Source organism: Saccharomyces kudriavzevii (assembly GCF_947243775.1).
Source record: "Saccharomyces kudriavzevii IFO 1802 strain IFO1802 genome assembly, chromosome: 15".
NCBI classification, from domain to species: Eukaryota; Fungi; Ascomycota; class Saccharomycetes; order Saccharomycetales; family Saccharomycetaceae; genus Saccharomyces; species Saccharomyces kudriavzevii.
In genome coordinates this window covers 660,902-686,346 of record NC_079286.1, presented here as the reverse complement: position 1 = coordinate 686,346, position 25,445 = coordinate 660,902, and the positions used below count along the sequence as shown (strand labels likewise).

At 39.0% G+C, this 25,445-nt stretch overlaps 12 protein-coding genes and 1 non-coding gene across 13 annotated transcripts; 3 read left to right on the top strand and 10 right to left on the bottom strand.

Annotated features, from left to right (window-relative positions):
• Positions 1 to 61: 61 nt before the first annotated feature.
• On the bottom strand, positions 62 to 1,336 carry MCA1 (Ca(2+)-dependent cysteine protease MCA1; the record flags this gene model as incomplete). Its single annotated transcript, XM_056231374.1, has 1 exon — positions 62 to 1,336. One exon carries the CDS (start codon positions 1,334 to 1,336, stop codon positions 62 to 64), a length of 1,275 nt encoding a protein of 424 aa, XP_056085200.1.
• A 240-nt stretch (positions 1,337 to 1,576) lies between these two features.
• LIP5 (lipoate synthase) lies at positions 1,577 to 2,836 on the top strand (the record flags this gene model as incomplete). Its single annotated transcript, XM_056231373.1, has 1 exon — positions 1,577 to 2,836. The coding sequence occupies one exon, from the start codon at positions 1,577 to 1,579 to the stop codon at positions 2,834 to 2,836; it is 1,260 nt and encodes a 419-aa protein (XP_056085199.1).
• Positions 2,837 to 3,102: 266 nt separating this feature from the next.
• Positions 3,103 to 5,592, bottom strand: SLK19 (Slk19p; the record flags this gene model as incomplete). The annotated part of the gene is made up of 1 exon (XM_056231372.1): positions 3,103 to 5,592. The coding sequence occupies one exon, from the start codon at positions 5,590 to 5,592 to the stop codon at positions 3,103 to 3,105; it is 2,490 nt and encodes an 829-aa protein (XP_056085198.1).
• Positions 5,593 to 5,876: 284 nt separating this feature from the next.
• Positions 5,877 to 6,716, top strand: TOA1 (transcription initiation factor IIA large subunit; the record flags this gene model as incomplete). The annotated part of the gene is made up of 1 exon (XM_056231371.1): positions 5,877 to 6,716. One exon carries the CDS (start codon positions 5,877 to 5,879, stop codon positions 6,714 to 6,716), a length of 840 nt encoding a protein of 279 aa, XP_056085197.1.
• A 109-nt stretch (positions 6,717 to 6,825) lies between these two features.
• PEX27 (Pex27p) lies at positions 6,826 to 7,944 on the bottom strand (the record flags this gene model as incomplete). Its single annotated transcript, XM_056231370.1, has 1 exon — positions 6,826 to 7,944. One exon carries the CDS (start codon positions 7,942 to 7,944, stop codon positions 6,826 to 6,828), a length of 1,119 nt encoding a protein of 372 aa, XP_056085196.1.
• Positions 7,945 to 8,095: 151 nt separating this feature from the next.
• Skdi_15.trna17 lies at positions 8,096 to 8,167 on the bottom strand. The gene has a single exon. It is a non-coding gene; the product is annotated as a tRNA-Met (tRNA).
• A 1,166-nt stretch (positions 8,168 to 9,333) lies between these two features.
• Positions 9,334 to 14,190, bottom strand: ULS1 (translocase ULS1; the record flags this gene model as incomplete). Its single annotated transcript, XM_056231368.1, has 1 exon — positions 9,334 to 14,190. One exon carries the CDS (start codon positions 14,188 to 14,190, stop codon positions 9,334 to 9,336), a length of 4,857 nt encoding a protein of 1,618 aa, XP_056085195.1.
• Positions 14,191 to 14,657: 467 nt separating this feature from the next.
• Positions 14,658 to 15,995, bottom strand: SPR1 (glucan 1,3-beta-glucosidase; the record flags this gene model as incomplete). The annotated part of the gene is made up of 1 exon (XM_056231367.1): positions 14,658 to 15,995. The coding sequence occupies one exon, from the start codon at positions 15,993 to 15,995 to the stop codon at positions 14,658 to 14,660; it is 1,338 nt and encodes a 445-aa protein (XP_056085194.1).
• Positions 15,996 to 16,798: 803 nt separating this feature from the next.
• IES4 (Ies4p) lies at positions 16,799 to 17,149 on the bottom strand (the record flags this gene model as incomplete). The annotated part of the gene is made up of 1 exon (XM_056231366.1): positions 16,799 to 17,149. One exon carries the CDS (start codon positions 17,147 to 17,149, stop codon positions 16,799 to 16,801), a length of 351 nt encoding a protein of 116 aa, XP_056085193.1.
• A 429-nt stretch (positions 17,150 to 17,578) lies between these two features.
• Positions 17,579 to 21,031, bottom strand: MSB1 (Msb1p; the record flags this gene model as incomplete). Its single annotated transcript, XM_056231365.1, has 1 exon — positions 17,579 to 21,031. The coding sequence occupies one exon, from the start codon at positions 21,029 to 21,031 to the stop codon at positions 17,579 to 17,581; it is 3,453 nt and encodes a 1,150-aa protein (XP_056085192.1).
• A 440-nt stretch (positions 21,032 to 21,471) lies between these two features.
• TUF1 (translation elongation factor Tu) lies at positions 21,472 to 22,785 on the bottom strand (the record flags this gene model as incomplete). The annotated part of the gene is made up of 1 exon (XM_056231364.1): positions 21,472 to 22,785. The coding sequence occupies one exon, from the start codon at positions 22,783 to 22,785 to the stop codon at positions 21,472 to 21,474; it is 1,314 nt and encodes a 437-aa protein (XP_056085191.1).
• A 486-nt stretch (positions 22,786 to 23,271) lies between these two features.
• SKDI15G3320 (uncharacterized protein) lies at positions 23,272 to 23,706 on the bottom strand (the record flags this gene model as incomplete). Its single annotated transcript, XM_056231363.1, has 1 exon — positions 23,272 to 23,706. The coding sequence occupies one exon, from the start codon at positions 23,704 to 23,706 to the stop codon at positions 23,272 to 23,274; it is 435 nt and encodes a 144-aa protein (XP_056085190.1).
• Positions 23,707 to 24,689: 983 nt separating this feature from the next.
• GSP2 (Ran GTPase GSP2) lies at positions 24,690 to 25,352 on the top strand (the record flags this gene model as incomplete). The annotated part of the gene is made up of 1 exon (XM_056231362.1): positions 24,690 to 25,352. The coding sequence occupies one exon, from the start codon at positions 24,690 to 24,692 to the stop codon at positions 25,350 to 25,352; it is 663 nt and encodes a 220-aa protein (XP_056085189.1).
• Between the last annotated feature and the right edge of the window lie 93 nt (positions 25,353 to 25,445).

The following is a 25,445-nucleotide window of genomic DNA, read 5'->3' as shown; positions in this document are numbered from 1 at the left end:
TGTCAAAAAGAAAAAAATTAGAATTTCATGCTGCACTAGGAACAGATGCCTTTATACACTTCTACATAATAAATTGCAAGTTTACGTCAATAGGATGTGAGGATGACAATTGCGGTTTTTGAGAATACTTACCAGCTAATTCTTTTCTCATGTTTTGTAGAAGAGACAAATATGATTGCTGTGGCTGTAGAGTCATCACCTTGATAAAAGCATGGGACATTGCACCTGTATTTTGACCGTCTTCCACAGCATCTGCAGAAGTTTGATTATCTTTGGAGCCGGATAACATAACAATATCTGCGGCTGAGAACTTAATCTGTCTGACGCGCTCTCTATCCACATTATTGCCCATACCCCCTTTAACAGTCTTGAATATAGAGCCTAAAGACCCCACTAAAGCGGCTCTATTCCCTGTAGCATATGAAATGGCAGCCTGTAACCCATCTTGGCCAACATCTTTCCAAACATTCGGTTCTTTGATAATCCCCTTCGTGGAATAAGTGTATGGGAGATCCAATACCGTGCCTGAATGACAGGAATCGAATAAAGCTGTTAGTCTAACACCTTGCGGTAAAGGTTTAACCATTATATCGTGCATTTCGTCGTCGATAATAGGCCCTTGCGTTTCAAAATCAACCGGGTATATAACATCATCCATCCCATCTTCTTCGTCTCCATCCAAATCTTCAGTTTGACCCCCGTGTCCAGAATAATGAAGGAACAAGGAATCATTGGGCTGTGCGTTTTTGACCAGCCATTGCATGGCTCTCATCATGTTAGCCCTAGTGGGGACCCTAACCAAATCGTTTTGATCGTCTGTCAATATGACAATATCATCTGAGCTATAACCATACCCATTCGTCAAGAAATTAAAGATGTTATGAGCATCGTTGATACAGCCACGCAACTGATTTTTCGAACCTATGTAGTTGATACCGATGATTAGAGCCTTTCTGCGCCCAGTACACTGAGAATACTGATATGGCTGATCTATACCCTGAATATTTTGTGTTTGTGGGGGAGGCAGCGACATATTCTGAGGTGGGCCGTACATATTAGAGGCGTTCACATTTGGATTGTTGTAACCGTTGTTCAATTGTGCCTCCGCTTGCTCCTGCTGGAAATGTGGAGAAGGATATACAGGCCTGTTGTAGTTCCCGGGTGGAGGACCTGGCGGAGGTGCATACTGTTGATCATATTGTTGATCATATTGCTGTCCGTATTGCTGTCCGTATTGCTGTCCGTATTGCCGGCCAGGAGGGGGGACCACGGGCCGTTGGTACCCATTATTGTTGCCAGCATTGTTATAGGTATAATGTCCACTACCGGGATACATGATCGTAGCTGTGGTTGGGCTCTTTTGATATTTGAAACAGACCTCGAGAGTTATCTTCAAGTTGGACTCCTATAAGTGCAAAGCCATTATTTTTCAGTCAAGATGATACCCGGCTGTTGACTTCTTCCCGAAGGAGTTTATGCAAGAACACTCGCATATATACATATACATCTGACATAGAGGTTTAACTATCCAGTGCAGCCAAGTGTAGAGCCTAAGACGAAGGGTTGAGTTGCTGCAATGTATAGAAGATCGGCCGTAGTATTATGCGCCGGGAGAAATGCAAGATGGTTTTCTTTAAGTATCAGTCGTGGAACAAGCGCAACTCCGCCAATTGGATCCAATGAACTGAACACTAACTCAGATCATGCCGATGCTAGAGTATCAGCGAGAAATGCAACTGACATTGAAGGCGTGGTAAGTCAGATATCAACTGCTTATCCAGGGAAGAAACTCAGGAAAAGCAGAAGAAGGATTACAGAGTTTAAAGATGCTCTTAACTTAGGCCCATCTTTTGCGGACTTTGTTTCAGGGAAGGCATCGGACATGATCTTGGATCCTCTGGAAAAGGCAAGACAGAATACAGAGGAAGCTAAGAAACTGCCCCGTTGGCTTAAGGTTCCTATTCCTAAGGGTACTAATTATCATAAATTGAAGGGTGATGTGAAAGAGTTAAAACTGAGCACAGTCTGTGAAGAAGCAAGATGCCCCAATATTGGTGAATGTTGGGGAGGTAAAGATAAATCTAAGGCAACGGCGACGATTATGCTGCTAGGTGACACCTGTACTCGTGGGTGTAGGTTTTGCTCTGTGAAGACCAATAGAACGCCCAGTAAGCCAGATCCAATGGAGCCCGAGAATACTGCCGAAGCGATCAAAAGGTGGGGATTAGGTTATGTAGTCCTAACCACCGTTGATAGAGATGATTTGATTGATGGTGGTGCTAATCATTTGGCCGAGACAGTCCGCAAGATTAAGCAGAAGGCACCAAAGACACTTGTGGAGACTCTTTCTGGTGATTTCAGGGGGGATTTAAATATGGTAGACATTATGGCACAAAGTGGACTTGATGTCTACGCACACAATTTAGAAACAGTTGAAGCGCTAACACCGCATGTCAGAGACAGAAGAGCTGCATATAAACAGTCTCTAAGCGTCTTGAAGAGAGCAAAGACTACGGTTCCGACACTGATTACTAAAACCTCAATAATGCTAGGCTTGGGGGAAACTGATGAGCAAATTATACGGACTTTGAGGGACCTGCGCGATGTCAAATGTGACGTTGTTACATTCGGCCAATATATGAGACCAACAAAGAGGCACATGAAAGTTGTAGAATATGTGAAACCTGAAAAGTTCGACTACTGGAAAGAAAAAGCTTTGGAGATGGGGTTTTTGTATTGTGCCTCGGGACCCCTAGTAAGATCATCCTATAAAGCTGGCGAAGCATTTATCGAAAACGTTCTAAAAAAGAGAAATCATGAAATAGACGCCCAGTAAAACTCCACAAAATGAAAGAAACGATTATGGCCATGGCTATAACATCTTCGCTCGTTTGATTATTTATTTAAACCTTGTATTTTATTTATTATGATTAGTATGTTTTCTTTTTGTATTTTTACTTTAGTACTAATTAATTTAGGAAACATAATTAAAAATACGATAAGCATTCGTGTTTTGATGATGTACCTTTTGGTACTTGCGTGTATGATATTATACGTATTTCGATTGAGGAATAAAAGGAATGCAAAAAGAGAGAAATTTGTTCATTGTTTTTCATTTTCCAACAACTTCAGCAAATCTTGTTTCTCTTCTCTTTCGGAGTTCAGCTGTTTGTTCAATTGTTCAATTTCTTCTGATAAAGTTTTATTTTCTAAATTTAACTGATCAAATTTATTCTGAAATTTATTTTCATAGCCTTTTTTCAATAATTTGACCTTTTGCTCGTGCTTGGAAGAATACTGAATGTACAAATCTTCAGCCAGTAACTTCAACCTTTTATTTGTATCTTTTTCTTTCGCGTCATATTTTTCTTTCCAATCTTTTAATTGTTTCTCCAATGATTTAATTAGTTCACCATCTTTATCCTTTTGATGATTGCTTAGAGTAACACTTTTATTATTATTGTCATTATTTTGTTTTAATGTTTCATTCTCTTTCGTTAATGCAGTTACTCTTTCTGAAGAGATTTTCAATTCATCTTGTAGAGATAGAAGATTTTCATGAAGATTTTCTAATTCTTTAATATGTTCAGCTTGGATGTTGCTATTTTTCAATTGCAAGCTTTCCAATTCCAGTGAGGTTTTTTCGAATTTCTCCTTCTCCAAGTCGTAATCATTTTCAAGTTTATGAACATGATTTTCTAGTTCTGTAATTGTTTCTTGTAAGTGTACCTTAGATTCCTTTAGATCATCGATGTCTCTGGTCAACTCCGTGACCTCAGCATTCCGTATCTTTGCCTCATCTTCAACATTCTCGTATTTGCTCTTCCAGGTTTCAAATTCATTATCCTTTGAAATGACATGCTTTTTCAGCTCCTCCAGTTCACTATTTAGCGAGTTTATCTCGGCATCTTTTCGTCTTAGTGCGGTTTCATCTTCCATTAATTTTTCTTGCAATTTCTTTAAATTATCATCATTCAAATTGCTCAAATCATCCAGTTTTTGTTGTAAGCTATTTTTTGCGGATATTAGTTCATTCAGTTGTGCTATGAGATCCGAGTCGTTAGAATCTTTAGAAATTGATAAAGTTTCTTTCAAACTTATTTTTAGGTTATTTAACTCGCTTTCTTTAGAAATTAGGACACTATTAGTGTCTCCGACCTTACTGTTCAATTGCGCAATGCAAGAATTCAAATCATTCAATGTAGTTTGCGATTCAGATAGTTTCTCTAGAGTGGTGCTCAATTCCTTCTTTATTTTTTCCAATTCAGCGTTCTTCTCGTTCAAATTTTTTTCATTTCTTTGTAAAATATTATTGGTATTATATTGGTCGTTCTTCACCTGATTTAGTTCATTAATTGAATTATCAAATTTCTCTTGTAATATCTTTTGATTGGAGTTCAATACTTTGATTTCCGTATTCAACTCTTTGATTCTTTTTTTGAATTTCTCCACCCTGGAAATGCTATGTTCCCTTTCTATATGTAGCTTTTCAACTCTTTCATTGGATGAATCTATTAACTGTTGATGGCTTTTATTCAGTTTCTCATACTGAAAAGATATTGATTCATTTTTGGAAATCAAAGAATTCAGCTTTTGATTTAACTGATAAAGTTGGTCAGTTAGTTCCTCATTTCTCTTTGCTACAATCTGAAAATTGTCATGCCTGATATCAAATTGATTATCATCGTTGTGATGGGTTTTCTCCCCTCCGTGGTATTTCGAGTCCCTTGCAGAAGTCTCATACAGAGGAGTGAGCCTATTTATATGAGAGTTTGTTATGTCACCTTCTTCTTCATATTCGTTGCCATAATCATCATCGTCATTGCTACCGCCGTTGTTACTGTTAGACTTTATAAAGTCTGCTTCTTCCTGTTTCTCATTGATATCGTTTTCCAAGCTGAGTTTATCGGTATTGATGTTGAAACTTTCGTTTCTTGCAACCCCATCGTTCATGATAAATTTATTTGGACTTATGTTGGTATCAATCATATCAATTGCCATTGGAGATGACATAATCTCTTCTTTATCATTAGCCGCACCTTCAGCCGGGCCTTGTTTCAAGTCAGGCACTGACTCCAACTGTAACTTTAGCCTTTTATTGATATGACCACTTTCTTCATCATCTTCGTCTTTGTTCGTGTTTTTATCGCTTTCCTTTTCTGGAGAACTCATTTCCACTCTGATGGGCGAATAATTCAATGTAAGTACACGTTTATCACTCGTGCTCTCATTTTCATCAGAAAAGGTGGGAGCCGCATCAGATTTATTGTCATCAAACAGTTTGTTTATGTCAATGTTCTCCAGTGGATTGATGTTGGCTTTGTTATTGCGGGCTGATGTTCTACCATAATCAATCGAGCGGTCCAAATCTCCTTGGAGGTCCTTTTTCTTTGGCGGTTCATGAGGATGTACAACAAACTGGGAAGAACCGGGGGAGCTGAGACCCGAATTCGAGTCGGAAGGAACATTCGCGCTCGAAACTGAATGAGACGAGGTTGGCCTGTGCTCTTTCGAACAGTTTCCTGATTTCTGTTCGCGTAACTGAGGCTGCCCTAATATAAGCCTAATCGGTGTAGTGGGCAATTCTTCCATTAATGTGATGTGTCCTGATAAATCTTTGAGACGGGTACTTCAAACCAGTAAGCCAGCGAGGATTCATCGTAAATTTTACATCATAAGTAAATAAATAATATCCACTAATTAACGCGAAATCATCTTCGTGAAGGGTGATCCAAAACTTTGGAAGAAAAGATGAAGCTAAAGGAGAACACAAGATGGATAAAGCCATGCCGTATATTATCGGGGCAAGCCCAAAGAAGAAGGGGTACAGCAGGACAGAAATTAAGACCATTCACAATTGAGACCGTCAGGATACCATGTCGAATGCAGAGGCAAGTAGAGCATATGAAATCATTGTCGAAACTGTGGTAAATGAAGTAAGAGAAGATTTTGAAAACGCAGGTATAGATGAACAAACTTTACAAGACCTGAAAAACGTCTGGCAAAAAAAGCTTACAGAGTCCAAAGTAACTACTTTTTCCTGGGATAACCAGTTTAATGAGACAAATATAAGTGGTGTACAGAACGATTTAAATTTTAATCTTGCAGCTCCCAATACAAATACCACTGAGTTTAATATCAAGGAAGAAAATGCTGGTAATGAAGGACTGGTTTTACCAAATGTCAATGCAAATAATAACATGCCGCATGCTGGAGGGGCCAACGTTGTAACTAATACAGGAGAAGCAAATAGTATTAACACGAATACTGGTGCTGGCACAAATCTAACCAGAGCCAGTGAGTCCAACATTGAAGTAAAGCCGGAGATAGAGCTGACCATCGAAAACGCTAATATAAATACTGTCGAAAATGTAGATGGGGAGGAGGGAAAAAAAGAAGATGAGAAGGAGGAGGAGGAAAAAAGCCGGAAGGAAAAGGAACAGATAGAACAAGTGAAGTTACAAGCAAAGAAGGAAAAAAGAAGTGCATTATTAGATACGGATGAGGTCGGTTCAGAATTAGATGATTCCGACGACGACTATCTGATTTCAGAGGGCGAAGAAGACGGGCCAGATGAGAACTTAATGCTTTGCTTATACGATAAAGTCACAAGGACCAAAGCTAGATGGAAATGTAGTTTGAAAGATGGCGTAGTTACCATTAATAGAAATGACTACACTTTTCAAAAGGCTCAGGTGGAGGCAGAATGGGTATAACTAAATCTTTAGAAGTAAAGAAGAAAAAATTTGTATATACGAGTACTATAGTAACAAACTAAAAAAAAAGAAGAGAAGGACAAGATATACAACAGTTCAGTCACCCGTTTCAGGTAGCGCTTGCATACTCCTCAGCCAGAGCCAGTCTGGCTTGGTTCCAAAGCCTGACGAGTTCAGCAATACAGGAACCCATTGTAATAATTTCATAAGTTAAGCATGAGTTAAATTCTTTCCTTTTATTCTTGATATTGATTAGATTAGACAATAGGTTCAGTATTATCTTATAAAAATCGAATGCAGAAATATTTTTCTGTAATTTCAAGTTAATTTTGTTATTAGCAAGTACTTTATACTCTGATTTGTGTTCTTTCGCTGCGTTGTCATTAATATTAAATAGATTCAAATAAATCTCCTCTTTCATTAGCTGCTGCCATTGGAAAATGTTTTTATTCATAGCAATAATATTTAAAACCTCCCATAGGATGTTGTGTTGTTGTTTGATAAACCTCGTAAATTTGCCGGCGTTAATACTTGAAATGTTTTTTCCACTAAAAACTGATTTTAACTTGTGCAACAATATCAACTCATCTGTCAAGTTATAGAAGGCTTCGACTATGTTACTAAACTGGAATCCTTTTGAATAGAAGCGGATCGGTTTTTCTTGGAGGTGTGATTTCCTCATTTCCCTATATTGACGAAACTTTTTCGCAATTTGAAATAAATTCACTGTCAAGTTGCCAAATCTCAAGAGGTATCGAAATATACTCAATTGTAGGATAACTAAGTGTAGTTTTGACGGTATTCGTATCTTTGCTTTGCATAGCAATAAACTTAGTAGTTCTAGCGTATGCTGAAATATTTTCAAACAAACCTCTTTGCCTTCAAGAGTGTCAAAAATAAATTGTGCTAAACGTATTCTCTTGGAATCGCACGTTCTCATATCACGGGAGTCAGAACTTCGCTCGAACCTGTTATGCGTAGCACTGATGACAATACCATTTTTTCGGTGATTCAGTAAACGTGAATCGTCGTGGTCTTGTAAATTGATTGGCCTTCTGGCCGATTTTCTTTCATCGTTGGTGGGCTTATTTTCCGCGTTATTCTCCTTTCTTAGATTACTGAATAGTGTGTTGAATTCTCTCTTTAATAGCTCCCATGATTCATCGTCAACTTCCGTGGTTATAAATCCCTGACCGCCCGTATTAATGTCGACAAGATCTGAATTCATAGTAGAGAGGCTGTTAAAACTGACGTAAGGGGCATGGTCTATTCCTCGAATTCTATGTTGATCTCGATTTCCTTGATTTAGTATCCAATTATACCAATGCCAACTCTGATTTGAAAAAAAAACTCTTGTTTAAGGGCGATAAAAAAGAAATTAGCGCCGCTCGGTTTCGATCCGAGGACATCAGGGTTATGAGCCCTGCGCGCTTCCACTGCGCCACGGCGCTGCTAATTATTGAAAAGTTTATCTGAGAGATTCAGGTAATATCGGAATATTGATTTTTTAACTCCCCATACCCAGAAAAATATGTAATTGGTAAAACTGGTTGCTGCAGAAACAAGATTAAAGTATCTTTCATTGATTAGTAGTGCAGATATCGAGCCGAAAATAAACCGCGAACAGATCAACTAGACATTCCCTTCCCCTGCCAAGCCTTAAAGTTATTGATCGTTACTATATTGTGAATTGTTGGAACAAGTAGGTTCATCATTATTCACCCAACTAGTCTTTGTTTTAGGATGAAGAATGTTGGAATGACGTTATATTGGTGGGTGCACTTGGGGTCAAAGATCCATTAATTGAACACCAACTTGGAATGTATATATAAATGATATGTGTCGTTACATCGAACTTATAGTAAATTCCCTAGTTTATTATTATGTTGAACATTCTTAATATGTCCAATCGGCGTGTGCTTTATATACCTCTCTTATATAGTATAAGAAAGAGTTCTGCTTTTTATTCTTAATCGACACCGCTAATTATCAACATTTTAAAGATGACGCTAATTATAGAAATATTGAAGTAAAATTCAAAACATCATCGAATTTGGTAGAAGCTGAAGCGCAAGGATCGGTAATGCAGTAGGATCAATGAATGACGACGAAGAAACAAATAAGTATAAGATTATGTAAAATTGTCGATTCCCCTTTGTGGATTCTTAAATCAACCAGGAAAACTACTAGTGTATTCTATATACATAATATTATTAACTTTATCAACAACGGAATCCGGAATCCCAAAAATTGTCACCGAATTTTACTGATATACATTTAATCATTATCTTTTTCATGGCATACTTTTTTGTAATGTGATATCTCCCAATACTTATCCGAAAAATACGCAACAAACCTCTTGAAAATCTCTTATGAGAACATGATGATTATGTTAAACATTATCTAACTCCATATTTGCACAGAAAGGTCTCGTTTGAGATCGTTCCAAAGCATCTCTTGCTAGTTGCGTGCTCTTGTTGCCGCTGCTCGCTAATAATATTTTCTGTGAAGGAATAATCTTGCTTCCTTCCTTCCTAATGAGATATAAATAATTAGATGTATATCAATTTATGTATTTATACGTATCTCCAATTATAATCCACGGCTAATGAGCTCTTCACAGAGCGTTTAAACCAAATAAAAATCCTAATTCCCGGCGGCCTAAACTGTTCACTTCTCTTATCTTCCCCGGATCCATGGCAGAATCAACCATTTCCTTTTTCCTTTTCTGCAATTCAGAAATACGATCCTCAACAGAATCCTTGATAAATAGTTTATGCACCTGGACCTTCTTCGTCTGGCTAATTCTATAACAACGGTCTTGAGCTTGTTCTTCTACGTAGGGATTCCAAAATGGATCAACAATAATTACATGGTTTGCGCATGTCAATGTCAGCCCTGAATTACCAGCTTTCATAGAAATTAGAAGTACTCTTTTCTCAGGATCACGATAAAACTCATTAATTACGTCTGATCTTCTTTGCGCATTCATAGATCCAATGTATTTCAAGTAAGGAATATTCAATCTACTTCTCAGGAAATGTTCAAGAATTTCAAAGAACGTTGTAAACTGGGAGAAAATAATGATTTTTTCAGTTGGAGAGTCATCAAATACCGTTTGGATAACCTCTATACACTGTTCTATTTTTGTTGATGGTTCCAAGTTCACAAAATCTGGCACGTAAACATCTTTTTGTTGTAATTTTTGTCTCTCCATTTCATTGAGGTATTCTGCGTGTAAATCTTCCGTACTGAATCCCTGATTTATTACCTGATCATACAGTTTGTGCGAAACTATCTCTTTTTCGTTTGTTAAACGCTGACAATCCTTGCATGGAAGAGCCAAAGCCCCACCTCTAGTTTTCTTGGCCTGAGGCAAAGAAGAGGACTCTTCAATAAAGGGTTCGACACATGCATCGCAAATTAAATGGCCGCACCCTGTCAAAACGGACATTGCTTCTGGTTCTAATTGTTCCAAACACCAGAAACAAGTCATAGAATTCATTGAAGTAATTACTTGGGTCCGCGCTTCCTCATTCATATGACTAATTTTCAAGTAAAGTCTGAGCCAGTCATTTTCAAAGCTTTTCCCATTTGCTACCCTTGTACCTTCTGCTTTTTTTTCACCCATGACAACTAGCTCTGAATGACAACAAGCTTGCCTCAGGCGAAGTAGCAATGTGAGAACGCCGGAATAACTACCCCTAGTGGAATTATTGAGCAGTCTTTTGGCTAGTGCTTGATTTTTTGATTCTAAAGCTGTGTAAAATTTTAACTCCTCTCCCTTCAGGTTTGATTCGTCTATCTCTACGATTTTGGGTGGAAGCTCCAGCAACGGTTTGCCGTCGATTTTATCGGCTTTAGACCGACGAAGCATGATGGCATTCAATAAAACTCTAATCTTTTTCAATGCATTTTTCCTATCCTCATTGTCATATTCATATTGCTTGTTTTTCTGGAAAAATCTCCCAATATCTAACTTGAACCGTTGTTCCTTGTGGTAAGGTGGGATTCTTAAAAATCGTATCAAAGAGTAAAGCTCATCCATGCTATTTTGAATCGGTGTACCAGATAGAATCCATCTATATACACCATTTGTAGTGCAGCATGCCTTAGAGGCCCTTGTGTTTTTGTTTTTGATATTTTGACCCTCGTCCAATAAAATTCTGTAAAATGTTGAATCATTACAGTAAAATGGAGAATAGTACTCACTTGGAGTCTTTAATGCATTTAAAGCTTGAATATGAGGCACGGCCGGCAGTTGTTTTTGTTCATCATCCAATTTTTTTGGCCAATGCTTCTTAAATTCGTTTGCTAAGGTCTGATAAGATACCAAGACGGCATCATATCTAGCCAAATCTTTCCAATGCTTTACTTTCCCATTACCAGATCCTCCAAAAATGAACGTATTAAACTTCGCGTGCTTTCTTACTTTCGTTTCTAGCTCACCTTTCCAAACCCTTAGAACAGAAACTGGTGCAACAATCAGATTAGTTTTACATTTATGATCATCTGATCGATTTGCCAGCATTAATGCAATAGCTTGAATAGTTTTACCCAGTCCCATATCGTCGGCAAGTAGACCACCTTTTTTTGCGGAGTTTTCAACTTGTAACAACCAATGTAAACCTAACCTTTGATGCTTTAATAAGTTCACGGTCATGTCTTCTGGAGTAAGTGCTTCGCCATCAATAATAGTTTCTGACTGTTTAACGTTTTCCAAAAGAGCCCTTATCTGTTCTTGATCTTCAGCCGCATGCATATTAGAAATATGAAATTCATCTTGCATTGACATAGTATTACCTATAGAATTAGCATTCTCTGTACCTTCTGGGGTGTTCCAGTTTAAGGGAAGTGGTTCGTTCGCGTTTGCTGGAAATAAGTAGCTCTGCTGTAGGATCTCTTCACTTGTTAGAGGAACCTTATATCTTCTCAAGTTTTCATACAATTTTTCCATTTTAAGTCCTTGCTGTCTCAACCCAACTACAGCTTTCCCAACACCTTCTCTCTTTAAGGGCGTTGGTGGAAATCCAGTGTCGATATCCCTTCGAAATTCTTCTAGGATATTCAAAAATCGAGTGATCTTTCGTTTGGCGTCCTCCGATCTATCAGACTTCGAAATGAGATCGCGGGCAAGTGCAATGCTTTTGAAATATTGAGCTCTTCTATCAGGGCTGACAAGGGCCTGGTTGGAAAATTTGATGCCGTAATCCTGTAAAGTTTCAAAAACAATGGGCATTTTTACACCATTGGTAAACAATATTTGAGCCGACTCCTGTGCGATATTTCTTCTGTTTACGTCTATCAAGGATTTCCCCCCTTCGAAGAAATTCTTATATGAGATTAAATTGTCCAGATGTTTATAGAGAACTTTTTTCGTCATTTCTGTTCTTGATGTATTGTTTACCAGTAGATTTTTTGCAGTATCGATGGATTTTATAAACAAATCTCTTTTTGCCAGGGACTGTCGTACTATTGACATAGTGCCACCAGCTTCTCCCTTACGTTGGTCTTCCAATTTAAAATTGTTTAGCTTCTGCTGGATTTCCCCCGTCAATTTTTTGTAAGTACTAAAGCTAAGTGTCCCTTCTTTCAACATCTGATCTAATTTCTCCTTTTCAGCCAAATATTCGTTTCTTTTATTTACAGTCGCAGTGGCTTCGTTGTCCCTGATTGACCGCTCAAGTGCGGTCAACGATTTTTGTAGTTTTATGTTTTTTGAGTGGACAAAAGACTTCCATTTTTCGCTGAAGTTATACATCTTCATGTTAATTGAATCCAGTTTTGCCTTAGTTAGTTGCCTTTTTTCCTTTAGCTTATGCAATTGGCTTTGAGCTCCATCGACTAGAATCTGTTGGGTTGAGCTGATAGTTCTACCGCCTCTACCCATTGACCTTAATAATAGTTGCCAATGCCTCTCAGCTTCAAAAACCTCCTTTTCTCTTCTTGTTAGTTTTTTTCTTAGGATTTCTGAGTTTGTTTTAGAAGAATTGAGAGCATTGCGCAGTTCTAATTCTTTCGAATTCATCTCCTTTAGTAAACTTTGATGATTTTTCTTAGCAGTCTCAAGTGAATTGGTCTCTTGGTGGGGAATCTTCTCGGCTTGCTCCGTCTTGACAGCATTTTGAAGAGTTAGTGAACCTGAGTTTTGTGTGCCGCTTTCTGATATCATTGTTGAATTGCTATTACTAAGTTCTTTTATAACTGGGCTGTCATAATCAACGTTTGGGAGGTCTAGTAAAGATATAACTTCTGGCATATCATTGTTATGATTGTTGATTATATTTATTTCAGAAGCTTTTGAGTTACTTTTGAAATCGTCTATACCGATAGCAGATTCTTCCCCATCTGAGAGAACTATAATCGAGTTATTTTTTTGTCCAGAAGCATTGGAATCATACGCGCCGTCATCTAAGTACTTCAAAGGCGATAAAGGTTTCTTAACTACCTTACTATCTTCTAATTCACCACTGTGCTTTCTTTTATTATTGATGTTAACATCATCCGTGTCGACAGGTTGTCCACCAAAATGTTTGAATAGTTCGCTTTGTTCTGGCTCAAGTAAGAGAGCATCGCTCCGAAGTCCTGGGAGTCGGATGGTCATCCTTTCCTCCGCTTTGCTTATTCCGTTTTTAGCCTCGTTTCCGAAAGATTTTGCGTTGGAAACTAACATTGGTGACCGCTGCACGTCGGTAATATTTGTTATAGTATTTTTCAAGTCATTCTCAGTTTCGGATTTCAGATTAGCACTAGATTCAAGTGGAAGGACATGATAATTTATAGCTGTGGCTTGTTTTGTCTGATCCGCGTCCTCGTTTTCCAAATGGTTCTCCTCTGTCACATAGCTACAATCCTGCCCTCTTGAGCGTGTCTCGTTTGAGTTTGACTTCAGGTCCTGAAAATTGAGAGTGCCATTCCGATGATTATTCGATTTTAAGTCATCTTCGCTGCTGCTACAGTCCTTGGAAAAGTATGAGGAAAAAATGACATCGATATTTTCTTTTTCCACTTGATCATGAATTATTTCCTCGCTCATTTTACTTTGCTCATATTTATTTGATGAGTCTACGTGACCGTTGGAGGGCCTTGTCATTTGCTTACCTGAATTAATCACATGCACTTTTCTGTCGCCATTGAATGACTTCATCATTTTTTCCTCCGAACTATGGACTTGATTTACTTCGTCGAAATATTCTCCACTGTCCTTTCTATGGAAAATTTTGTTCGTGGTTGCCTCTTCGTTCAAAGATGTATTGGAGCTCTCTTTTTTCGATAAAATCGCCCTGCAAGCATGTGAGAGGGGTTGCTTTGCACTGCCATCAGGCCTAACAAGTTTCTCATCGGCCTTTCTTCCTTTCATGTCTCCTTTCCTAATTTCTGCATTATCCATACTTGTAGAAGAGGAAAAAGAAAAAAATATGTCTTCATTATCTGAGTCGGCTAGTGTAAGGTCGATCGTGGGTACTGCTGCCATTTATCAGATGTGGATCCTAGAAGATAGTGTTCCAGTGCCTTCTTTCAAATCACACAACAAACAAATGCAAATATCAATATATGCAATCTTGTACGTGTGTAAGAGTTCTTCCCCATTCTTTCACAGTACTCGCCAACAAATTTTGTAAATCTTACTGTTTTTTCTTCATTTCATGTGCACTGTTCAAGTAAACTGTCCGGCAATACCGAGGGTGACGCGTGTCCCGTACATCATTCCTCCCCCACATAAGTGTCAGCATATAATAATAAGAGGCCCTCCTTTATGTTTGCATTGAATAAAATTTCTGACTATTGCGGGAAAACACTCATATGTACCATAGATGTGAATTAGAAAGAACGAGTACTTATTTATACAGCTCATGAAATTATATAGGGACATTAAATTGTCAAAAGCTACCTTCAATAATGATAACAACACTCCGAAAATCTTTGGTGTATGCTATAAACTCAGCGGCATTGATTTGGAAATTTTCTGTCAGTAATGGGTTGCGGGAAAAGGCTCTGCTGAATTAACTTTTCAACGTCCCATTCGATACTGTTCTCTGTCTTGTAGCACCACATAATCCATCCACCTGTCATCTCAAAAGCATCCAATTGGGCCTCGATAAACTTTCTAGTGTTCTGTTTCCTTTCTTCGGACCACAAGGCAACGTTCTCATTGTTTGCACAGGAACCGATGTAACTGGATTTTTCATTACCTTTGGCCCAAGTTCCATCATATCTCGCACCAAGGCCAACGCCATTTAACCATTTTGTACAATCAGTTAGGGCTGCCGAAAATTCGCCAGCTACAGATCTGTGCGTTTCACTAAGGGCACCGATTCCCCATTGGCAGGCAATTTTAATACGTTCATCCATTTTTCTTGCTAGTTCGATGGGGGAGAACACTTGATAGTGATGATGATCAATGATGACGCCATGTCTCTCTTTCTCATCGTTCAAAAAACCATCCCAGTAATTGTAAGGTTGGAAAGCATCATGTATGACAATAATTTGATTACTCATAATCTTATTTCTCAAGTAGTCATAAGCAGGCTTCAAAAAGAAATTTTTCAATCTTTCCATGTCAAAAACTGGCCCCAACGGCTCGTTGAGCAATTCTATTCCAATAACAGTGTCCGAGTATGCATCAGTTGAGTATTTGCTTAAAATGTACGTCAAGGCTTTCATGGTGGCACTCAAATATTCATCATCCAAAAACTTATATGAATCTCTCAATCCCGAGTTATCAAAGCCGTTCTGTGAGCCGGCCGCTCCATGCAAATCAATCCATACTTTTAGGTTGTATTTTCTTGCCCAATCAATGGCTCGGTCCAGAAAGGATTCTTGTTCTGCGGTAACATAGGGATCATGGCTCAAAGTTGTAAAGGCCCAATACCCGACGGGAATCCTAACCAAATTGAACCCTTGAGAAGCAATCCTCGCGAAATCTTCCTCTCTGTAGAATGTTGTCCAATGGTTATGAAGGCGTTCTTTCGCTTTTTCGTAACCTAATCTCTGACAAAAGTGGTACTCATCCACAGGAATACCGTCATCATTATGTGGGTTCGTGCGGAAAGCTTCGAATAAAGATGGTGTGATATACGGCTCTAACACTAACCACCCGCCTAAATTAACCCCATGAATCTTATCATTAATTGATTGACTATCGACGCCGGAATATATACTTTCCCTTTCTCCGTAAATAAACTGTATGGAATCTTTATTTTTAGCAGAAACGGGACTACAGGTTACTAATTTTGCGAGGCACAGGGCAACTGCGGTCAACCCTCTGAATGACACCATTAATTCCTTAAGCTATAGTAGGGTTGTTCGAATGAATTATGTCAACGATTGATGCTTTCTTCCAAATTATTGGAGGGCTTGCTGGCAATTTAACATTTAGGAAAAAACATCCGATAAAATACAATAATGGCAGCACACATATTTATTATTACAAAAAGGATGAGGAGCGACACAAGAAGTTTTTACACAAAGATGAAATCATCTTTGACAACATCTCAATGTCATTAAATGCGCCGCCTTTTTTTTTAGCGTCGTTCAGTGGTTTTTCTAAGACTGACAGCGGCACGGTAACAAAAAGATGTATCAGATCCGTAGCCCAACAAAAGACGAGTTGAGCAACATCTTACTTTCTCAAAATCGTCGACCCAAATACAAAAGTTTAACATAAGAGTACAGGGCAATAAGATAATCACGTTATTTTTTGCGAACCCTCGATAAAATAATCACACGTAACTCCGAAATATAGTTAGCTAATTTTTTAGAATACAAGGAGGACCCATTAAATTAACTTTTAAGTTCCCATCAATTCTGATTGAATTTTTCTTGAATGATTTTTCCTCAGAAAAACTAAGGGAAGTGTATTCGCATTAGCTTTTTTATGATTGTTAAGGACAATCTAGAGTGTAGTATCCTAAAAAGCTTAGTTTATACGCATATTTATTTATACAGCAGTGAATGAGCTGCCTTTTCTGCGAAATTTTCAAATTTGACTAGTGGACACGATTAATATGTGAGCTTTACGGCGCATGTACCAAATCACAATTGGGAGTTTTGGAGTACTGTCTGAAGTGGTTAGGGTTAACTTATAGTTCTGGCCCGTCCTCCCTCTCCTCTTCAAGCTCCTTGCCCTCAGACTCTCTCTCCTTTGGTTCTTTCTTTCCTGTGCATTTGTTCTCTAATTCTTTCATGCCGGATGCATTAGATTCAGCCTGCCTTTGTCGTTGTTGCTTCATGTCTCTTCTTATCCAACCAGTGAAATCGACTTTGTAACCACTAAAGCTCTTGATTCCTATTGCTTTGTTTTCATGATCCCACGGTAGTACGGGTTTGCTATTATCTCTAGGGTGAGCAGAGGCAGCGTCTGCGTCCTCTATTTTAGGATTATTACCAGGTTGTTCCTGAGACTCTGATGAAACGCTACTTTCTTGGGACATAGCACAGTTGTTTGAGAGCTTTTACCTGTTTTTTAATTGGAGGAATCAGAGTTGTGATGCCATTGCATTGAAGTTTGTCGATACTTTCGAAATTACATTGATTTAAGAGGATGCTTACCCGTCAACTGTTCGCTGAATTATTCAGCGTGGAAGAAAAGCGTAATAGCACCCATACTATGAGAGTCATGCAGACAACAAGGGCACGTCTAGGACAAATTTAAGCGACCTTCTAAAGGATTTGGATAGTGGGTTCATATTCAACTTTAATGTGTGCTAGTCTACCTTTTGTGAGAATTAAAAAAAGAATCATAAAATTGAATGTCCGGTAATGTCCGAAATATTTGCGATGAATATATATATATATATATATCTTGAAGATTTTATAGCCTCTGAGGTTATAAAGATAGTTGTTCCAGGTAAAAGGTATTTCTATATGCCGAAATTGCCGCTTCTGATGTTATCGTACAGCTTCTTTCTCTCTTGCCTCTTATTAATATTTCCATGTAGTCTGTTCCCTTGGGGAGCTTCTGGTAGGTAAAACTCACTATTCGGTACTCCCATAGGTTGAGTAGGCGCAGCATGAGGAATCGACTTCATGCTTTGTGGATAACTACGTCTGTTCGCACCAGCTGTACAACGTACTGGCTCCTGCGGTGGAATCATATGCGGCGTCATAGGAGGTGCTCGCATATTGGGTGGTGGCCCATTATAGTATTCTGCTGGCACTGCAGGTTGAGCCTGAGGAGCATATCTATTGATATATTGTTGTGGATTTTGAAACTGGCTAGGTCGAACGCCTTCCGGCGCCATTTGTGGTGGATGATTGCCCCATCTTCCATCAGGCATCTGGGCATTGCCGGAGCGGCCGTTTCCATAAGCATTTTCCATATTTTTATGATGTGGTGATTGATTCATTTTGTAGGCACTTACAGGAGGCTGACAACTTTTCATTTGAGGTTGAATGAGAGGATTCGTCCGTTCCATTGTTTGATATGATGGTATGGTAGATGACGCGTACGACATCCCTTTTTTTATTGGTGGCATTTGTTGTGGGATAGGCACATCTCCTGTTTGTGAATTCCTAGGTTTTAATTCTCGCGGAGTAACACTATTTGGAGAGTGGCGTTGGTTTGTTAAACGAGGAAAACAGCCATGTTGCTCTCGATACGCCGCAGGTGGTTGATTTATTACATGATGAGTAGATTCCTTAGAACCGATTGGCGAACTCAAGGTATTCTGCTTGAATCCTGTTGGTTTCATTGAAGATTGTGGAGATCTGACTGGGGGATATGAAGGAAACGGAACTGGCGCACTTACTGGTGACACTCCCTTTGTGCGACTGTTTTGATAAGGTTTTTGTTCAACAGGCGCTCTCTTTGATGCGTTTGATATTGTTTGCTGGGACATATCATCTCTACTTTGTAACATCTCCAAGTGAGGCTCATTTGTAAATGTTTTTTTCGAATGAAAATTGGGATATGTGGGTTGACTTGGCATTCTTGACGTCGGTATATCATTCATATTTGGAGAATAGTATGAGGATGAATCGTCATCGATATTAGACTGAATAGAAACCTTTCTCGGTTCCACCAATTTTCCGTCGGTAGTAAGTTTCGAACTGTCAGCATAAGAATCGTTTGTATTGGTACTTAATTTCAAAGAATGAACGGCACTTGAATGGCTACTTTGTATTTCCTCGTCAGTTATATTAGTTGGTTTATATTGATCGAACTTTGTCAATGATTCAAATGTTTCTGCCTCAATTATAGAAATTTTAACATCCTCTGGCTTATCAATCATCATTTCTTCAACCATACTATTCAACTCCTCTAGAGTTGAGCCAGTGGCTTTTTTAGGCGAAGTTGGGGACTCTTCGCTTGTTAGAACAGGCAAGTTCCTCTTTTCCTTATTATCATCGATCTCGTACATTAATTCGGGTATATCAATCTTGAAAGTTGATGCATCAGTTTCAATAACCGGTAATTGATATTCGGCCGGATTGAGGGTACTGAACTCTGTTAAAACGCGCTCTTCTCTTTTTGATTTATGATTTTTGCTCGAATGAATTTCTTCATAAGTGTTCGTGTCTTTGTCCCTGTCCTTGTTATCAAATGAAGATGAGCTACTACCACTTTTCTTTCTTAGGTTGTTTAGAGGATTCCACTTAGAAATTTTATGCTCAAACGAATGCAAGTTAACGTTATGCTTGTTTTTGGCCAACGCATCTCTACTAATAACTGTGTGATATTTCCCCTGGCTATCGGATGAGGCGTCTCTTAGAAAAGTACTTTGTTGAGGTACCTCAGCTTGAAATTTTTGGTATGTTTGAGATATAATAGGTGATTCGGAGAGAGATTGTTTTCCTAATTCAGAATCTGCAAGAGGTTCCTCCTTTTCACCTGGTAGTGATGATACAGATGTCATTTTCTTGAATTGGCCCTTTTTATTGTAATCTAATGTTATATCGCATTCCTGAAAAACTACCCATTTTTTAAACCCGTCAAATTCGAATTCTAATATAATAGATCTCCCAAAGATTTTCTTCTTTTCAGATGTTTGTTCAAAAGAAAGGGATGACAACCAAGTCCATATGAAATAATCATCTATATCAAGTCTCTTAACTTCAATGTATTCCTTGAAATGTGACATGTTTTCTATGCATTTTCTAGGAGCCCAGCCTGCTTGAAATGTTGAATGTTTAGTAGACATAGCCTTCATCAATCTTCTTGATTCTTGGGACATTTTCTTGCTGATTCCCTCTACCGTATTTTTTTTCCTGAATAGAGATTTTAATAACGCATAATCTTCTCTTGCCTCAAAGGCATCATGGTCGGTGAAGTCTAAAAGATCGCTGCAACGTTCCAGTAATTGCCAAGGCTTTCTTGAAAACGCGTCTGTTTTTAAAGTTACAAGGGGAATGGTTAAAATTGTCTCCGATGTATAAGCTGTTGATTTCGTGGGGGGATATTGATTATTGAATAGTAAACCCTTTAGGGAACGTGGCAGCTTCGCAGATTCGAGATCTTGAGGAACAAAGCTCCTCAAAAATGCCAAGAGTAGATGGAACATGGCATCTGAACCAGGGATCCATTGGTCTAAACCATCTTGTATGGAATTGTTGAGAGCAGATGACTTTATAGCGCCTGATTCAAAGTCATAATCTTGAACATCGGAACCTGGCTTTTGTTTGCTAAATGCCCAAATTGCGCACATCTTTGAAATTTTCCTTGCGCTCATTTTATTAATTCTCGAATTTGACGAAATTGAAATAATCAGATCGAAAAAATCGTAAACGATTGATGCATGATTTGGAGAAGCCAGACATTGAGGCATAATTTCCAAGAATGATTTTCGTGGAAATTTCTTAACCTCTTCTCTGTACTTGAATTCCACATACGATTTCCAGCCTATGACTTCTGAATTTGGCAGTCTGCACCAAATGTACTTCAAACACTGAAATAATGTCCAGACATCAGTTTTGGATATAACTCTTAATTGTTTTTTTTCATTGACTGGTTGTCCGTTTCCTAGAGGAAATAACTGATTGAGTAATGTCAATAATTTGTCATTCGTTTGTTCCGGTCTAAATGGTATCATCAAAAACTCAATATCTGGACCTTTTTGCTTAAGTTCAGCAGTAATTGCATGTACCACACCTTTCACTTTCTCCCGACTAAATTCGTGAAAAAACTCAAATTCCTCATCATCGGCATTATCGCGTTCATTTTTGCTTCTTGATTTTGACTCAGGCCCATTTTTTTCGCTATTGACATTCTTATTTGGACTTAGGCTTGCTTCCTGGGCTTTTCTTGGTGAATTTGATCGACTCTTCCTGACCTCAGCAGTCGGAGGAGTAGGTAAAGGTTTTGCCATATCGTTCATTATCAATAGTGTACTGATACTAATAAGCTTTTGTCATGTAGAAAGAATCTTTGCAATTGCAGCTTTTTACTCCAAAATTCCTATGCGATGACTTTTGCCTTTTTTAAGTTGTCATGATTTGCGAATGTTTCGATTTCTTTGTATTTTTCTTTTTTGCTTTTTTCGTAGCAGTCCGTCGGAAAGTAAACAAATCAACAAAAACGCCGTTGAAAAAAAAGCCTTGATGACCTTTCCATACATGGATACGCCTTAAGTTCACGCATGCGAAACTGAAAGGGTAATTGTTAACGTTCTTGGCAAACTCTTCCTAAAAGTAGAGCTAACAGAATTTGTTGCTCTTTATTTACACGTAAAAATTCTTACTGAACAGGCGTATATATTATGAGTGGCGGAAGGAGCGGAAATATATAGATAGATACAGTCCGGTGATATCAACGAATTTATTCTATGATACGTGTGATTAGGCCGGTACCAACAGTTCTACCACCCTCTCTGATGTTGAAACGCTGACCTACTTCCAAAGGAGTTGGATGAATCAAATCACATTCCATTTCGACGTTGTCACCTGGCATGACTTGCATGGAGTGATCTTCTACTTCTTTAGGGAACCTCATCACAACTGTAACATCAGCAGTTCTGATGAACATTTGTGGTCTGTAGTTTTCACCGAACCCAGAATGTCTCCCACCTTCTTCCTTCGATAAAATATACAATGAGGCTAAGATTTTGGTGTGGGCCTTAACAGTACCTGGTTTAGCTAAAACCATACCCCTTTTCAATTGATCTCTTCTGATACCTCTTAGTAACACACCAGCATTGTCGCCTGCCATAGCAGAGTCTAATTCCTTTCTAAACATTTCAATACCGGTAACAATAGTCTTCAACGGAATGGCGTTGTGACCAACAATTTCCAATTCCTCACCTTTTTTCAAGTTACCCCTTTCCACACGACCAGTCACGACGGTACCTCTACCAGAGATAGAAAATATATCTTCTACAGGCATCAAGAAAGGCTTGTTGAAGTCTCTTTCAGGCGTAGGAATATACTCGTCCACGGCATCCAGAAGCTTCATGATGGCTTGTTCACCAATTTCAGGTTGACGGCCTTCCAAAGCACAAAGCGCAGAACCCATGATAATCGGAGCATTGTCGCCATCAAAACCGTATTCGTTCAAAAGTTCTCTCATTTCCATTTCCACCAATTCTAACATTTCCGGATCATCGATGGTATCAACTTTGTTAACAAAAACGACGATGTGTTGGACACCGACTTGTCTAGCCAATAGCAGATGTTCTCTAGTTTGAGGCATCTGGCCATCTGTAGCTGCTACCACAATGATAGCACCATCCATTTGGGCGGCACCTGTGATCATATTCTTGATATAATCTGCATGACCTGGACAGTCGACGTGAGAGTAGTGCCTCTTAGCGGTTTCGTATTCCACGTGAGCGGTGGAAATGGTAATACCACGGGCCCTTTCTTCAGGAGCCTTATCTATGGCAGCATAATCCAAGAAGTTGGCGCCCCCTTTTGCTGCCAAAGTCTTAGTAATGGCAGCAGTTAAAGTTGTCTTCCCATGGTCAACATGGCCAATCGTACCTATATTTACATGTGGTTTGGAACGATCAAACGCAGCTGCGGAAGCGGTGGCTGTTTGAGAAAAAGTTCTGAAAGCTACTGAAGAGAGCCTCAGTAAGTTGCCAGGAACTCTAAACGCTGTTCTCGATAGTAATTTTGGTAATATAACTGACATTTCTGTCTATATCCTTTGTCGAGCTTGAATAAAATCGAAAACACAATAATACTCTCAGCAGAGAAGCTCGATTTTTACAGTATACAGCTTAGGAAATAAAAAAGCGAAAATGGGAACGCCGGTAACGTGCTATGCTGGCTAGTCGGTAGGAGAGCCTGGTGGCGAAAGATCATGTTGATTGAAGTCAGATGGACAGTAAAACGATATCCTTAAAAATACGAAAAACAGCTCCGGCGCGGGTTAGCGGGCAAATGACCAATCAAAGGGAAGCCTGTTAAGTTCACTGCGGGTAATAACATTAATTCCATAATGAAGCAGAAGCCATGGTGAGAATAGGAACATGTTTACTACAGAAATTAAAGAAGTTGGCGAAATCTTTACCAGCTCGTTATTATTAGATAGCAGGTCTACAAAGGACGGGATATATGAGTAAAATGTTTTGAATGAGGAGTGTAGCAAGCGTTCTCTTTCTTATACCGTATGGTACTAGGCCATATCGGAAAAAAGCAGCTGCTTTTCCTCATCGTTGATATTACTTGATGGTATTGTTCCGGCTTTATAATCTTCACTTTCGCTAGAACTACGTGAACTCAGCGTAAGCGTGATGCAGACTAGTAAGCAAGCCATAGCGAGGCCGAGTATAAACCACGAAAATGCCACGCAGATCGGTTGGAACTCGATTTCTTCCGCTGTGACATCATGTGGCGCATCTTCATTTTGGAGTATGGGGACCGTTTCTTTGGGCCCTGGGTTGCCCCTCATTGCCAGTTTAATACTATTGCTAAAAGCTCGTATGGTTGCCGTAAAGTGCCCCTTGTCGAGAGGGTGATGCTCGTTGCATAATATCTTGCTTCTGGATCCTTCTTCCGTGGAAGAATTGTCTGTCTTGGAGATGTCAAAAACCTTCGGAAAGAAAGTCATCTATAAGATTTGTTACGTAATGTATAGTAAATTTGAAAGAAGAGAAGGTGTAATAGAACCCTGAGTTGAGATCTTAAGTTGAAACCAACTATCCCAAGAAAAGTGTTTCATGAGGAAATATATTATGATAGGTGGCATCTTTCAACCCTTTAAATAGCGCAGTGGACAGATTATGCAAGCGATTATTGCAATTAGCACACATTCCATTGCGCTTGTTTTTAGACCCTGTACCCTTTACTGTAGAGAATAAGTCTCCATCAAGATATTAAGTTCCCATTCCCTTTTAATGCGATTGCCATTACCTCCGCAGCGTCATCCCGCGGCAACAATCATCTCCGTTCGCTTCCGCTATTGTCATAGTATCAGAGCAGTAAGAACATATGCAACAGGGCGCGCAACTTACTCTCTTCTCGCGATCGGGAGCAATCGTAGGGTGATCAGATCTGCTTTCTGCGCGTTCCACTCTGTCTCAATGCCCTTTGAGTTAGAGAAGCAAGGGGCACATGATGAGTAATGCATAGCCAAGGGGAGTTGTTTTCTCTAAGGGAGGAATCGTACATGAAAATAAGATCTACGGTCTCCACGCTTCTATGTGAATGGCGACTAAGTGACTGCATTAAACTGTGGGAGAAGAATAATGTTATTCTTTCTTTTTCCATCCCCAGTTTTGTTTTTAAACGTTTTTAGCTGACCAAAAGCATAATAGAGTGACCAAGTTCACAAGTGGCGTTAGCACCTTGGCGTCCTAAGGTCCGTTACCCGATCTATTCGTTTTTCCGCTGTGTCGCCTCAGTATTACTATCCAAAGCCGCGTGTGGCATCTGTTGATTTCTGTCACCCCTTAAAAACAAGAAAATAGTGTAAATGATTTTGATCTCTTTTGAATGCATAACTGCTCTTGATTGACTTCTATAAGAAAGAGAAAAGTATCCTGGCTAGGGCACGATAAAAAATAAACCTGTAACTACTTGTATAAGTTCATAATGTCTGCACCTGTTCAAAATAATGCGGAAGTTCCCACTTTCAAGTTGGTTCTTGTTGGTGATGGTGGTACTGGTAAGACCACCTTTGTTAAGAGACATTTGACTGGGGAATTTGAAAAAAAGTACATTGCAACTATTGGTGTCGAAGTCCATCCTCTGTCTTTTTACACTAATTTTGGTGAAATCAAGTTCGACGTGTGGGATACCGCTGGTCAGGAAAAATTCGGCGGCCTAAGGGATGGTTATTACATTAATGCTCAGTGTGCTATCATCATGTTCGATGTCACTTCCAGAATTACTTACAAGAACGTTCCTAATTGGCATAGAGACTTGGTCCGTGTGTGCGAAAATATCCCGATAGTTTTGTGCGGTAATAAAGTCGATGTCAAGGAAAGAAAAGTGAAGGCTAAGACCATCACTTTCCACAGGAAGAAGAATCTACAATATTACGATATTTCTGCTAAATCAAACTATAATTTTGAAAAGCCCTTCTTGTGGTTGGCGAGAAAACTTGCCGGTAACCCACAATTGGAGTTTGTTGCCTCTCCTGCCTTGGCTCCACCGGAAGTTCAAGTTGATGAGCAACTAATGCACCAATATCAACAAGAAATGGAACAAGCTACAGCTTTGCCGTTGCCTGATGAAGACGACGCTGATTTATAAAAAAGAACGGAAGCCCTATATACGTAATTAATTCTTTTCCACAGCATTGAAAACTGTTAGGAATTTTTTTAATTTAATGTATAGCTCTTGGAT